Source organism: Mixophyes fleayi, chromosome 12, assembly GCF_038048845.1.
Source record: "Mixophyes fleayi isolate aMixFle1 chromosome 12, aMixFle1.hap1, whole genome shotgun sequence".
Lineage (NCBI taxonomy): Eukaryota > Metazoa > Chordata > Amphibia > Anura > Limnodynastidae > Mixophyes > Mixophyes fleayi.
In genome coordinates this window covers 8,660,554-8,672,972 of record NC_134413.1, presented here as the reverse complement: position 1 = coordinate 8,672,972, position 12,419 = coordinate 8,660,554, and the positions used below count along the sequence as shown (strand labels likewise).

At 40.4% G+C, this 12,419-nt stretch overlaps 1 protein-coding gene across 11 annotated transcripts in view; it reads right to left on the bottom strand.

Annotated features, from left to right (window-relative positions):
* The window catches only part of EVL (Enah/Vasp-like), a 111,610-nt gene that overhangs the window by 64,679 nt on the left and 34,512 nt on the right, over positions 1 to 12,419 (bottom strand). The window contains exon 1 of one of the 11 annotated variants that reach the window (XM_075192386.1): positions 1,797 to 1,917. The exons of the other annotated variants lie outside the window; for them this stretch is intronic. Within the exon in view, the coding sequence (XP_075048487.1) occupies positions 1,797 to 1,801 (5 nt within the window). The 5' untranslated portion in view covers positions 1,802 to 1,917. Of the gene's footprint in view, positions 1 to 1,796; positions 1,918 to 12,419 lie in introns of those variants that run through there. 11 annotated transcript variants of the gene reach the window in all.

Here is a 12,419-nt window from a genome sequence, read left to right as displayed (position 1 = left end):
ATGGCACACTAACACTTGGGGTCACGGAACAATGGCACACTGACTCTTGATGTCACGGAAAAATGACACACTGACACTCGGGGGTCACAGAACAATGACACACTGACACTCGGGGGTCACGGAACAATGACACACTGACACTTGGAATCACAGAACAATGACACACTGATATTTGGGGTCACAGAACAATGACACACTGATATTTGGGGTCACAGAACAATGACACACTGATATTTGGGGTCACAGAACAATGACACACTGATATTTGGGGTCACAGAATAATGACACACTGACACTCGGGGTCACAGAACAATGACACACTGATATTTGGGGTCACAGAATAATGACACACTGACACTCGGGGTCACAGAACAATGATACTCTTACATTTAGGGTTCCAACTAAAAAGAAGTTGAGCACCACTGATATCAAGCAACCTAATTAGAACAGAGGAAATTTGGCATTTCTGTAGCATGTATTATGCTAAACACACAGCTCAAGTCCCGAATGATCAAAGCCCAATTTACCTACACACATAAATTGCCAAATTGCACAGGATCTGGCCATTGGGAACTCTTCCATCACTGGGGACTGTTAGAGTAGTTGGAAGAATATAGAAATAGTTATCGTCTTCGATCTATAACACAGTTTGTTGAGTGCTGCACAAATAAGATCTATAATATGGCAGAAAGATTCATTGGGACTGGCGAAAAATATACCAAGCCAAAAAGGTCACATACCGCAGATATGAAAAATGAAATATGAACCAGTCCCTGGAACCTAGTCAGAGATCAAAAGATAATCGTGAGAAAATTAAAGTTGCTATAAAATTCTGTGATGAAAGAAAGAAATATATTCCGTGCTGTTAAAACTTTAGTTCAGCAGTGACAAAATCCAGTCCGGCACATAGAGTCTATGCATGACTGCGTGGACCGGTCCTACAGCTCACACTTATTTTCAGCGGTGATTTTAAAATGCCAAACAAACAATTTTTTACCTCTACTGTACTAAACAAATGGCGGCTTCCCAGGAATTACTGTTTCAGTAAATCTTACTGAATCACCCCAAAGGGCTCTTAATAATAAACACAACAGTCTTAAAAGCATTTGATCTGGGACAAAAAGCTCAAAACACAAAGCAGTTAAGCTACTGTGACATCAGCAGCCCTGCCCCTGAGTATGAATACACCAATCAGCAGAATGAACATGTCACCTTGGATACTTGCCAGCCAATCGCACAAGCTCTGGCTTTAATTTGCTGCAAGAGAGAAAAGCTATACAACCCAGAAACCACTGCTTTCTCTGATGCATGCTGGGAAGATTTAGTTATTTATAATCAGTTATTTCGGGTATATAAATAATATTTAGCAGAGTGATACACTGGCTTTCATATAGGTTAATGTTAAAGTCTGGTTTTACTTACTTTTTAACTACCCCTATGACAAATGTTGTTAATTATCAAACATATTATATAACAAATATTACCAATCACATTACACATCAACATATCATACAACACCCAGTAGATGTGGAAATGAGATAAGACAATATGCAAGAGTTATTCTCAGGGTACAAAAAAAGTGAACTTAGTTCCCTGTCCGATTGGAGAAAGTAAACTATAAATATTGCAAAGAAGTTTTGCATTTATCCTGACAGCCTGCCAGACACCGGCTCTGAAACTCAGAACAGATGGCAAGCTCTCGCGTTTCTAACTGCTATAATTAAAAGCTAATTACAGGCGAATGAATGTATTTGTTTCTGATAAAGCATCTCTCTTGGACTGGCATATATACGAACGTCATTTAGAAGCAGATGTCCTGACGGACGGGGACGGATCCTCAAAGCAACTCCGAAGATTTGCGGTGTTAAAAGTTCTCATTCAGATGTAGCCGGCATTATCCAAAGTGATATTTCCGGATCACCCAGATAATTAACTCTGAAGCCACTTGCTGAGCTGTATTCCTAAGTGAAACTAAAGTATGACGACTCAAGACATAATAATTAGTGGAGACCTCTGTTGGTTAGTCTCCGTAATTAAGGGCAGCACAGTGGCTCAGTGGTTAGCACTTCTGCCTCACAGTGCTGGGGTCATGAGTTTGATTCCCGACCATGGCCATACTGGTAGGTTAATTGGCTGATATCAAAATTGACCCTAGTCTGTGTCTGTCTGTCTCTGTGTGTGTGTTTGGGAATTTAGATTGTAAGCCCCAATGGGGCAGGGACTGATGTGAGTGAGCTCTCTGTACAGCGCTGCGGAATTAGTGGCGCTATATAAATAGCTGCTGCTGCTGATGATGATCTCTGAACGTTAGAGGATGCGGCTCATGACTACAAATGACATGTGGCTCCTGAAGCCACGGAGCTCTTCAAATCAGGGGTCACTGTAATCTCTAGCTTTGTGCTGGGATCCCACACTGAAGGATGATTGCAGAGTTCCAGGACCCTACTGAATTGATGAAAGCACGGTGTTGCAGGAGAGAGACCATCACAAAAAGTTGTAGGGAAGGGGTTAAAAGTAGCAAGACCCTGCTTAATTGAGCAATTGATGGGTGTCCCCATTGGAGAACCATTTCGAAAGTAGTAGTGAGGGGAGGGGGGTGTATTAGTAAAGCAGGGTTGAATTCCAGGCCAATGCGCCTAAAATTTTACAGATGTTGCCTAACTTTTGATAGTGATTTCTTGAAGCCAATGGATGTACATCTTTCCTGCACCTTTAAAAGATCCTGCCGACTGTTTGGCTCCTGAATTCCGCATTATTATGCCCATTCTGTAGTAAAGTAGAAGAGACCTTTAAATGGACAGAAAAAAAAAAACCTAGATTTAATCTGACCATTAAATAAGCTATTAAGCAGTGCACGTGTTGTGCAATACACACATTCAGTTCCGGCTTCAGGAGAGAACAGAATTCAATCTAAAAGTAGCATTTCTACACCACAGTCCATTTCCTTTACATTTCACAAGCTCCGTTCTGCAAGTCCTCATTATTCTGTAGCTCAGCAACTATTAATAGTCGTAGATAAGGTTCACTAATGTGCTGGACATGTGAGCCGCGGTGTCCCAAATACTTGATATTCACGCCTCTATTTTAGTGCCTCTGTGGGATAGAGATTAGGCACCTTTAATTAAGGGTGCAGAAGAAGCGTACAATTAGCAACCGGTCCTGGAATATAAACTAGCATGCCTTAAAGGGCAATTTGAGGAGGGGGGGGAGCATTTATTTTTAAACAACATACATGGCTATTATTTTGGTATAAAGAAAGTTATTACTATGTTCAAAAGTTATCCCATAGATTGTAAGCTTGCGAGCAGGGCCTTCCCACCTCTTTGTCTGTTTTACCCAGTTTGTTTCTTACTGTATTTGTTCCCAATTGTAAAGCGCTACGGAATATGTTGGCGCTATATCAATAAATGATGATGATGATGATGTCACAACAGTTTCCACTTGGTGACTCCCTTGAATGTGAGGCTAAAAGCTGCATCTAATTTTGTTGTGGCGGGACATGAAAAATACGTAAACGTAAGTTCAGGTGCATGTTAGAATCACTGTTCTGTACAGTTACAGAGGCAGAATGGGTCCGGGAAGGGGCGTATGATCGCAGGGCATGTACATTCACGTATTTCCTACCTATGTAGAGGTCAAGATGCAGATATGACTTTCAGTGGGGGTGATCTGTTGTGGGTGCTCGACTTCTGGTGCAAAATATTTGCTAATGCAAGTGTTTCAAAAATAAATAAATACAAAACAACAAAACATGGGCCCCCTCCCAAAAGCATCAACATTCTATAATTTACCTTCTAATTCTAATAAACAGACGAAAGGGATCTTAAAACACTGACAATATTGCAGTAAGTTTCAAAAGCTTGCTAGGGCATGGTGGCTCAGTGGTTAGCACTTCTGCCTCACAGCACTGGGGTCATGAGTTCAATTCCTGACCATGGCCTTATTGATGAGGAGTTTGTATATGTTCTCCCCGTGTTTGCGTGGGTTTTCTCCAGGTGCTCCGGTTTCCTCCCACACTCCAAAAACATACTAGTAGGTTAATTGGAACTAACTAATTGTCCCTTGTCTGTGTCTGTGTATGTGTGTGTGTGTGTTAGGGAATTTAGACTGTAAGCCCCAATGGGGCAGGGACTGATGTGAGTGAGTTCTCTGTACAGCGCTGCGGAATTAGTGGAGCTATATAAATAACTGGTAATAATAATAATAACAATAATAATAATAGAACTTCAGATATATGCATTGCATACAGTCACGGTCACTAAAAACAGATCCATTGGGTGACAGCCACTGTTAATACTTTTGGAAAAATTTAGCAGAGCATGGTGATGTGTCAGTAAAAAATGGTAGCTGTCAGTAATCATTTTAACTGTCAGAAAAAAAAAGATTTTTAAGTGTTGGCAGAACTACGTGAAAGTCCTTAGAGGTTTATTCATTAAGAAAGTGCACATTTCCAATTACCCCACAGCGAGCTATCAGAAAATATCTTTCAACAACCTAATGCAAGTTAAACAATATAAACAAATGGCCAATTGGCAGCTTTCGGGTTTTGAAATATTTGTAGCTCGTTAGTGAATTATCCCCGATGTCTTATAAAGTCGGCTATAAGAGGAACATTCCAGGCAAAACATTACTCTCACATTTGCTAATACTATTACTCTATCGGTATATTGTTATTTGTTAAGATTGGACAGAACTTGTTAAGAGAACAGGATTTGTGGTTTGGAACGCTGGCGCAAAGTCCTAAACTAGAACCGCTGGTATCTCCATACTGACGGTAATCGTTCATTCCATTACAGAGAGCAGCGATATAAAAGCAGAGCCATCCCAATGCAATTCCTGTGGTTCTTGTACCGTACAAAGTGGTTGCCCTATCTGTAAATCTCTGTCTGGCTGGAAATGAATCTGTCTACCTCAGTTATTACACATTTACTGGTATACATCCTCTTTTATATCACTGTCAGATTGTATCTAGTGTTTACTTTCCTTTATCTCTCTGAATACTTCCTATGTTTGTATTTATAAAGTTGTTTACGTCCTAACGGTGGAAAAAAAAACAATTCTCGGGGAAGGCTGCCCATACAAGCAGATGTAGATGGTCAGTTGGGTAGTTTTAGATGGCAATTATTATCATCATCATCACCATTTATTTATATAGCACCGCTGATTCCGCAGCGCTGTACAGAGAACTCACTCACATCAGTCCCTGCCCCATTGGGGCTTACAGGGACTTGGGGGTAGAGTTATCCTAGCAACCAATCAAATTCTAGCTATCATTTATCTAGTACATTCCAGAAAATGATAGCTAGAACCTGATTGGTTGCTATGGGCAACACCTCCACTTTCCCTTTGTAGAAGTTTTGATGAATCTACCCCTACAGGTCTATAGTTCTACTTATATACGGCTCATGAAAATCTACCTTTCAAGCTTTTAAAAGAATTGATATTTAAAAAAAAAAAAATTCCACACGCAGTCATAGATAAGCTGCAAAGTGACACAAGTCACACTATATTAGCAGGAAAAAGTCAGATCTCTATATCAAGTGTAATTATCTCTGCTACACCTAATAAACAGCTACAGCTGAAAACTAGATTTCCAGAAATAGACCTGGCTGCTATCTTCCTGCAGCCTTGGAGAGTGGGTGGAATTCTTATATGCTTAGCCTTATTCCTATATGTTCTCCTCACAGACAGAGAGAGAGACTAGGATCAATTTTGATAGCAGCCAATTATTACTAGTATGTTTTTGGAGTGTGGGAGGAAACCGGAGCACGCGGAGGAATCTCACGCAAACACGGGGAGAACATACAAACTCCACACAGATAAGGCCATGGTCGGGAATTGAACTCATGACCCCAGTACTGTGAGGCAGCAGTGCTAACCACTTAGCTACTGTTCAGACGGATATCATTGCAACAATGAACGATTATCGTTCCAAAGCACATCGTATCGTTTCATTCGAGTTTTAGACTGAACTAAAAATCTTGCTGACTTCTGCAGTGTGTCTGCACTCAGGACCGGCAGTGTCCATAAATCTCTATGGAGTGTGCAGAGTCACCATCTTGTAAAAATGTGTTTAGTGTGTACAGGTGCTGATCAGGAATTTTGTTTTTCAGTTTGGTAAAATTAATAATGATATCGTATCAGGATTAATTTCCTGTAGTGTGTACCCAGCTAACTCCTTGATCCTTGAGATTTGACCATATACCTAAATGTATCGCCAAATCCGACAGATGTGACTATATGGGCTGAACAGATAAAAGAAAGAGATGGCGCAGTCGGACGACCTAAAAGATCAGCTATCGCCCCATCGCCCCATCGCCCTTTCTGATTTACCAGCAGCCATCTTGGATCACATGGGAACAATTTCTGCTTAGGATCAGCAATCTTTTTGACTCCTTATGCACTGTAATTTGTAGTAAATTGGGCAGGAACATGTCTGGGCACATTACTAGATCTAAATTATAGTTGAAAAATATATAGTAAAAATAAACTTTATAAATAAAGTGTTATTTTACATATACCTTTCTGATGTCAGAATTGCAAACAACAAAGAGTTGTGAGTCTTTCATTGGCTTTACTGCTCTCTGAATTATTAATACAATAATAACGATATTGTGTCTTCAAATCCGGAGCGGAGCAGCGCCAGTCTCAAGAAATCCGAGGTAACAGAAGTATCACATAAAACGGAATTTATATGAGATATAAAGACAATCAGAAGTGTTACTTGTATCTGCAGAAGACAGCAATTCTTCTCACTCCCCAAAGGCAAATAACATCTATTTAGGTACTGACAGCGAGTGCAAAATATACCCAATAAGCCTAAAACAGACTTTTTAATAAATAATGAATTTAAAAATGAAGATATACCGGATGTCGAAGCAGCAGGACAGTGGCAGTGATTTAGTAACGCAGAGCGATCCTGACATTAGATAGTTATATAGTTATTTATTGTACTAGTACAGTGGACATGGCCTTTAAAGAGCAAGTAAATATGTTATTTATTTTTTAAATTAGTCTTACAAAATCACGTCAATTCTACTTTATATTTGTTTAACTAGTTGATGTTTTAGGAATTGCTGTATGCGGATATTTTGATTTCAGCCAATTGATTCAGGGGATTTGGGATAATTGCTTGTGGTAGGCATAACATGTAGGGGCATATTTAACAAATCACGGTAGTGCACTATTGTGCACTTACCGTGGAATTAAAGTCCCGATGTGCCCTCCGCAAATTTATTAAAGGTGCATCGCAGCAGATATCATGGATATCTGCTGCTTTGCACTCCTGATCGTTTTTGCGAAGGTCCCGAAAAAATTATTTTTGACGGAAACTTGTCTTGATAATGTACGCCAGCTTTGTACATCATCCGAATTGAAGACATCCACTGCTGTCAGCTCTGCTACGAAGAGCAGAGCTGGACAGCGCATGTGTGGAGGGATCACATGATCCCTCCCTGTCACTCAGCGCGCTCTCTCTGCAACGATAGTTGCAGAGACAGAGTGGGGACTTTGTGCGCTCTGCACTGCACATGCGCAATTGAAGGAAGAAGAGGAACGAAGAGGAGATCCCGAGACAGCGCATCCGAAGAGGGGGGTAAGTGTGATTTTTTCTATCACAGAAACAGCAGTTTTTCGGAACTGCTGCTTCTGTGTTACCTTTTTAATAAATGTGAGAAATAGTTCAATCCTTATCCTTGCGATAAGGATTGATAACTATTTCTCACTTTTGCCGATTAATGATAAATGTGCCCCATAAACACTCTACATTTGACGGGGACTTGGGCTGCTTTAAAAAACGCAAGCGGAAAACAACTGCCAGCTCCCAGCCACGTGACTGGACACCAGTTATTACAAACAGGCTAATGTCACACAGAAGTTTGCCATTGGGTTCACTATGTGTAATTAAATAAAACAACAAGTCCATAAAGGTAGTCTAATCCTTTACATTGGATTAAACACATATGTTTACTGATATACTCAAAGTTTGTTAATAATTAGTCCGTCTTTGGAATACTCTCATTAATTACTAACCATTCCTACAATATAATGTAGTTTCTCAGTACTGTTTCCTTTGCTCTAGTTGTGTATTATGTAGTAGCTTTCTCTATAGTCTCTTGTAGTGATTGTCACTGATTCTGATTATACTCTTGTCCCTTATCTGTATATTGTTCCGTTTATTTTATGTTTGATGGTGCGTCCCTGCGGATTCTGTGGCGCCATGTAAATAAAATAAGATGGGGGTTACCATTTTCTCACTTATAGGGGTCACCAGAAGGGAAAATACAGCTATCTCCAGCAGTAATATCGCCTGCGCACTGGGATATGATTGAACTCACAGCACCTGTTGTGTTATCACCATCTCAATATGGTGAGAACAGATGAAAGTCATTTTGTTAAAAAATGCTTCATCCTTTGAATGAAGACTTTATTCATCCTTAAATATTTGTAATAAACTATTATAATATATATAATTACATATACATACACAAACACACATACACATACACATACACATACACACACACACACACACACACACCCCCTTTATCCAGCTCTCGGATTGAGGCCTTTTATTGCTTATAAAAATATGCACTTTCGCTGTGTTACGGACCAGAGCTTGCACGTTGCTAGAGTTTCAGATATACGGTAAATTAACTTTGCAAAAAAACATTACAACAGATCATATACAAATAATAGTAATAATAATAATAATATTATAGGCAGTGTTTGCTATTGTACAATTAGTAGCAGAGACTTTTGCAAGCCAACAGAGGACGGTTCCCATACATCTCTGAACAAAAAGAGGGACAATTTTGAGGTAACTTTGGGGTTAGGGTGGACTGTACCACCAGAGGAGGAACAGATACACGGTATATATGCCACTGTGTGGGATGGATGAGGAACGAGCCGAGCACTTATAAAGCAATAATGGCCTCCTGGACATTGTAGACAGCTGGCTGCGATTCTCACACGGAAGGAATCCGCAGCATCTCTCTGTCACACCACATTTCAGATTTCCCAGATCTTGGGAGAGGCTTCATACCCAAATATGTCCTTGTTCTGCAGCTTTTCCCCTCCTTCAATTAACTGAGTCACTGAGAGACAGAATTTAATATCAAAAGAGGATCAGGGTCAGGGGTGAGTTTAAGGGGGGTCCTGTACGGTTCGCCATCCAGGAACAGTGTATAACAATCCTCAGAAGACCACTGGAAGTCAGATTCTATAGGTAAATAGGATTCATGAGACCTGGCTCTATTTAATATCAGAAATTTACACATATGGAAACTTGTATTTTCTATTTATTTTTCTATATCTGAATGAAACCGCGAACTGTTCCTTATTTATCACACAAAATATAGCGATACGTGCTTTGTGCAGTCACTATCTCTGTACATGAATCTTTAAAGTGTATCTGTCATCTGTACACACTGGAGGCGGCCATTTTGTTCACTGCGCCAACATTCACCAGCTACCAGTGTCTCATGAATATTAATTAAGCCAACTATATAACGGCCATTACATTCCTCACAACTGTCCCGATTTTGACTGTACAGTCCAGATTTGAGGCCAATTTGCCCCAACTCACGGACGTTGGGAGGTAAGTGTCCGCCCGTGATGGGGAGTGGTTCCAGCGGAGGCGGGTGCCTGTTGTGCGTGCAGCAATTCAAGGGTGTTTAACTGGCTGTTAGTGGCGGTCTTAGACGCTCCAGGCCTGCCCCTGGGACGTGACCACACCCCTAATGTGACAGACCACACCCCCTTATCCGAATTGGCGTGGTCATGTCCTGATTAAGGATTTAGAATAGTTGGGAGGTATGTCATTAAGTGCCACTATGATGTAATTAGTGGCTAAGGCTACATTCACATGAATAGTGGTTTAGCTCACAAAATGACTGCCTCCACCTTGTGTAGGTGATGGGTACAGTTAAATAAAATATTTTTTTCGGAAATGACAATAAATATAAAATATAAGTGGCTTTAATATCTATTAGCAACATCCCTGTCCCAATTTTTTGCCTAATGTTCTATAAGAACATTTATTATAATTATTATCTTATTACAATCTGTCTCAAGTGATTAACCACCTACATACTTATCTGGGAGTTGGTTGTACAATATTGCCATTTTTTGGATCTATATTTGGTTCCTAAAAAAAAAAATATATATATATATATATATATAGACAAAACCGAGGGCAAAATTGAGGACATTTACAGACCATTGTTATACTATATGAGATGTATTAGTTTATGAGCTCTTTATATGTGCAATTTGATACATATTAGTTTAATAAATTTACTATGTTTACATTTAACTACATTCTATGCTTTGCGCTCTCTTTTTTTGGTATATTTTGTTTCTATAAGAAGAATCTACCTACAGAGCATACTTCCAAATTGCCCCAGAGTGATTCTTTACTTATTTTCAAACTGTTTCCTTTGCACAACGTCAATGTCATTATCAGGAAGGAGGCAGATGGAGCAAACATTCTTGCAGTATAAAAACAAGGGTGTCCACTGGCACTGCGATTCAAAATAACAGCACTACAACAGACAAATATGATGCTTTAAAACCAGAAGTGCACTTCACCGACTACAATGAATCGCACTTCTTTTCCAGATCTCTTATCAGATACAAAGGTCTACATCATCACCATTTATTTATATAGCGCCACCAATTTCGCTGTACAGAGAATATTTGTCATTCACATCAGTCCCTGCCCCAATGGAGCTTACAGTCTAAATTCCCTTACACACAAATGTATTAATTAGTGACAGTGTCTAAAGATTGTGAAATATCCACAGATATGCACCTTGCGACGTCACCTGTGATTCTATGAGGACATCTGGAAAACATGCACCGTGGAAGGTATATGAGAAAACAGGGTTAAGAACCAGCAAGAGAACGTACCACATTAAGGGCTAGATTTACTAAAACTGCAGGTTTGGAAAAGTGGAGATGTTGCCTATAGCAACCAATCAGATTCTAGCTATCATTTATTTAGTGCATTCTACAAAATGACAGCTAGAATCTGATTGGTTGCCATAGGCAACATCTCCACTTTTTCAAACCCACAGTTTAGTAAATATACCCCTAAAGGTCATTGTATTAATGGGAATGATTTATATAGGGTTCTAGGGATGTCCTAATGAAGGACCATACCTATGTCAGCCGCTAGGGGGCAGATCGGAGCAGTGGTTACCTACACTGACACTTGGCAGAATTAAATGCTCTGGGCTTGGCAATACTGACCTACCAGCCACATCTCAATGAACAGAATCGCCACATTGAACAGAGCAAATTTATAGTGCAATTATCAACATCAAATACACTTCTAATACACAAGTGATGCTAAATTATTTATAAACCCCATTTAAATTATATATTAACTTCTTAACTTATTGCTTATAATCTGCAGATTCTGATATAAGCATTTCAGTATTTATTACAAAAGCTTATGTATTATAAAGGAACACTATACCCAGGGTGAAGCTCAAGGGGGAGGGGCCTTGACAACAACCCAAGCAGTCTTAAAAAAGCCTGCTCGACCCATTACATGCATCTCAGATTCTACCAGATTTAGGGATCAGGGGAACGCTGCTAGGTGAGATTTCCTTATTTTATTAAGCTCATAAAATTCAATGCGAAACTGAATTTGCAGTTACTTTGCATAAAGTTACGTTGTAAGCCAGAGGTGTCCAAGGTCAGTCTTCAGGGGCTACTAACAGTTCATGTTTTCAGGATTTCTTTAATCATGCACAGGTGAGTTCATCTATTTGGCTGGGTCAGTAATTATCCCACCTGTTTCTACCAGGGCCGTCTTTCCCATTGGGCACGCTGGGCAGGTGCCCGGGGGCCCTGCAGCCCAGGGGGGCCCTCCGGAGGCAGAAAAAAAAAACCCCTGCAAAAAAAGAAGAAAATACTTACCGTGCTGCCAGCTGGCGATCCGGCTCCCTCCCTGGTCTCCTCCTCCGTCGCGCTGGCAGTGCATGTCGGGCGTGACATCATCACGCCCGCCCGACATCCATTGCGGAGCGCGACGGAGGAGGAGACCAGGGAGGGAGCCGGATCGCCAGCTGGCAGCACGGTAAGTATTTTCTTCTTTTTTTGCAGGGTTTTTTTTTTTCTGCCTCCGGAGGGCCCCCCTGGGCTGCAGGGCCCATATATATAATCATTTTATTTATTTTTTGTATATATAGGGGCCCCGGTGCACTCCTGTGCCCGGGGGCCCAAGAGGTTCTTAAGAGGGCCCTGGTTTCTACAGACAGAAATCCTGAAAACATGGACTGTTGGTAGCCCTTGAGGACTGAACTTGGACACCTCTGTTTTAAGCCATGGGAATTTTGTACATTATGAAGACAGTTGGGCTTTTTGTACAATGAATAATATCTGTCTATGTTTTACCAAATAAATCTAAA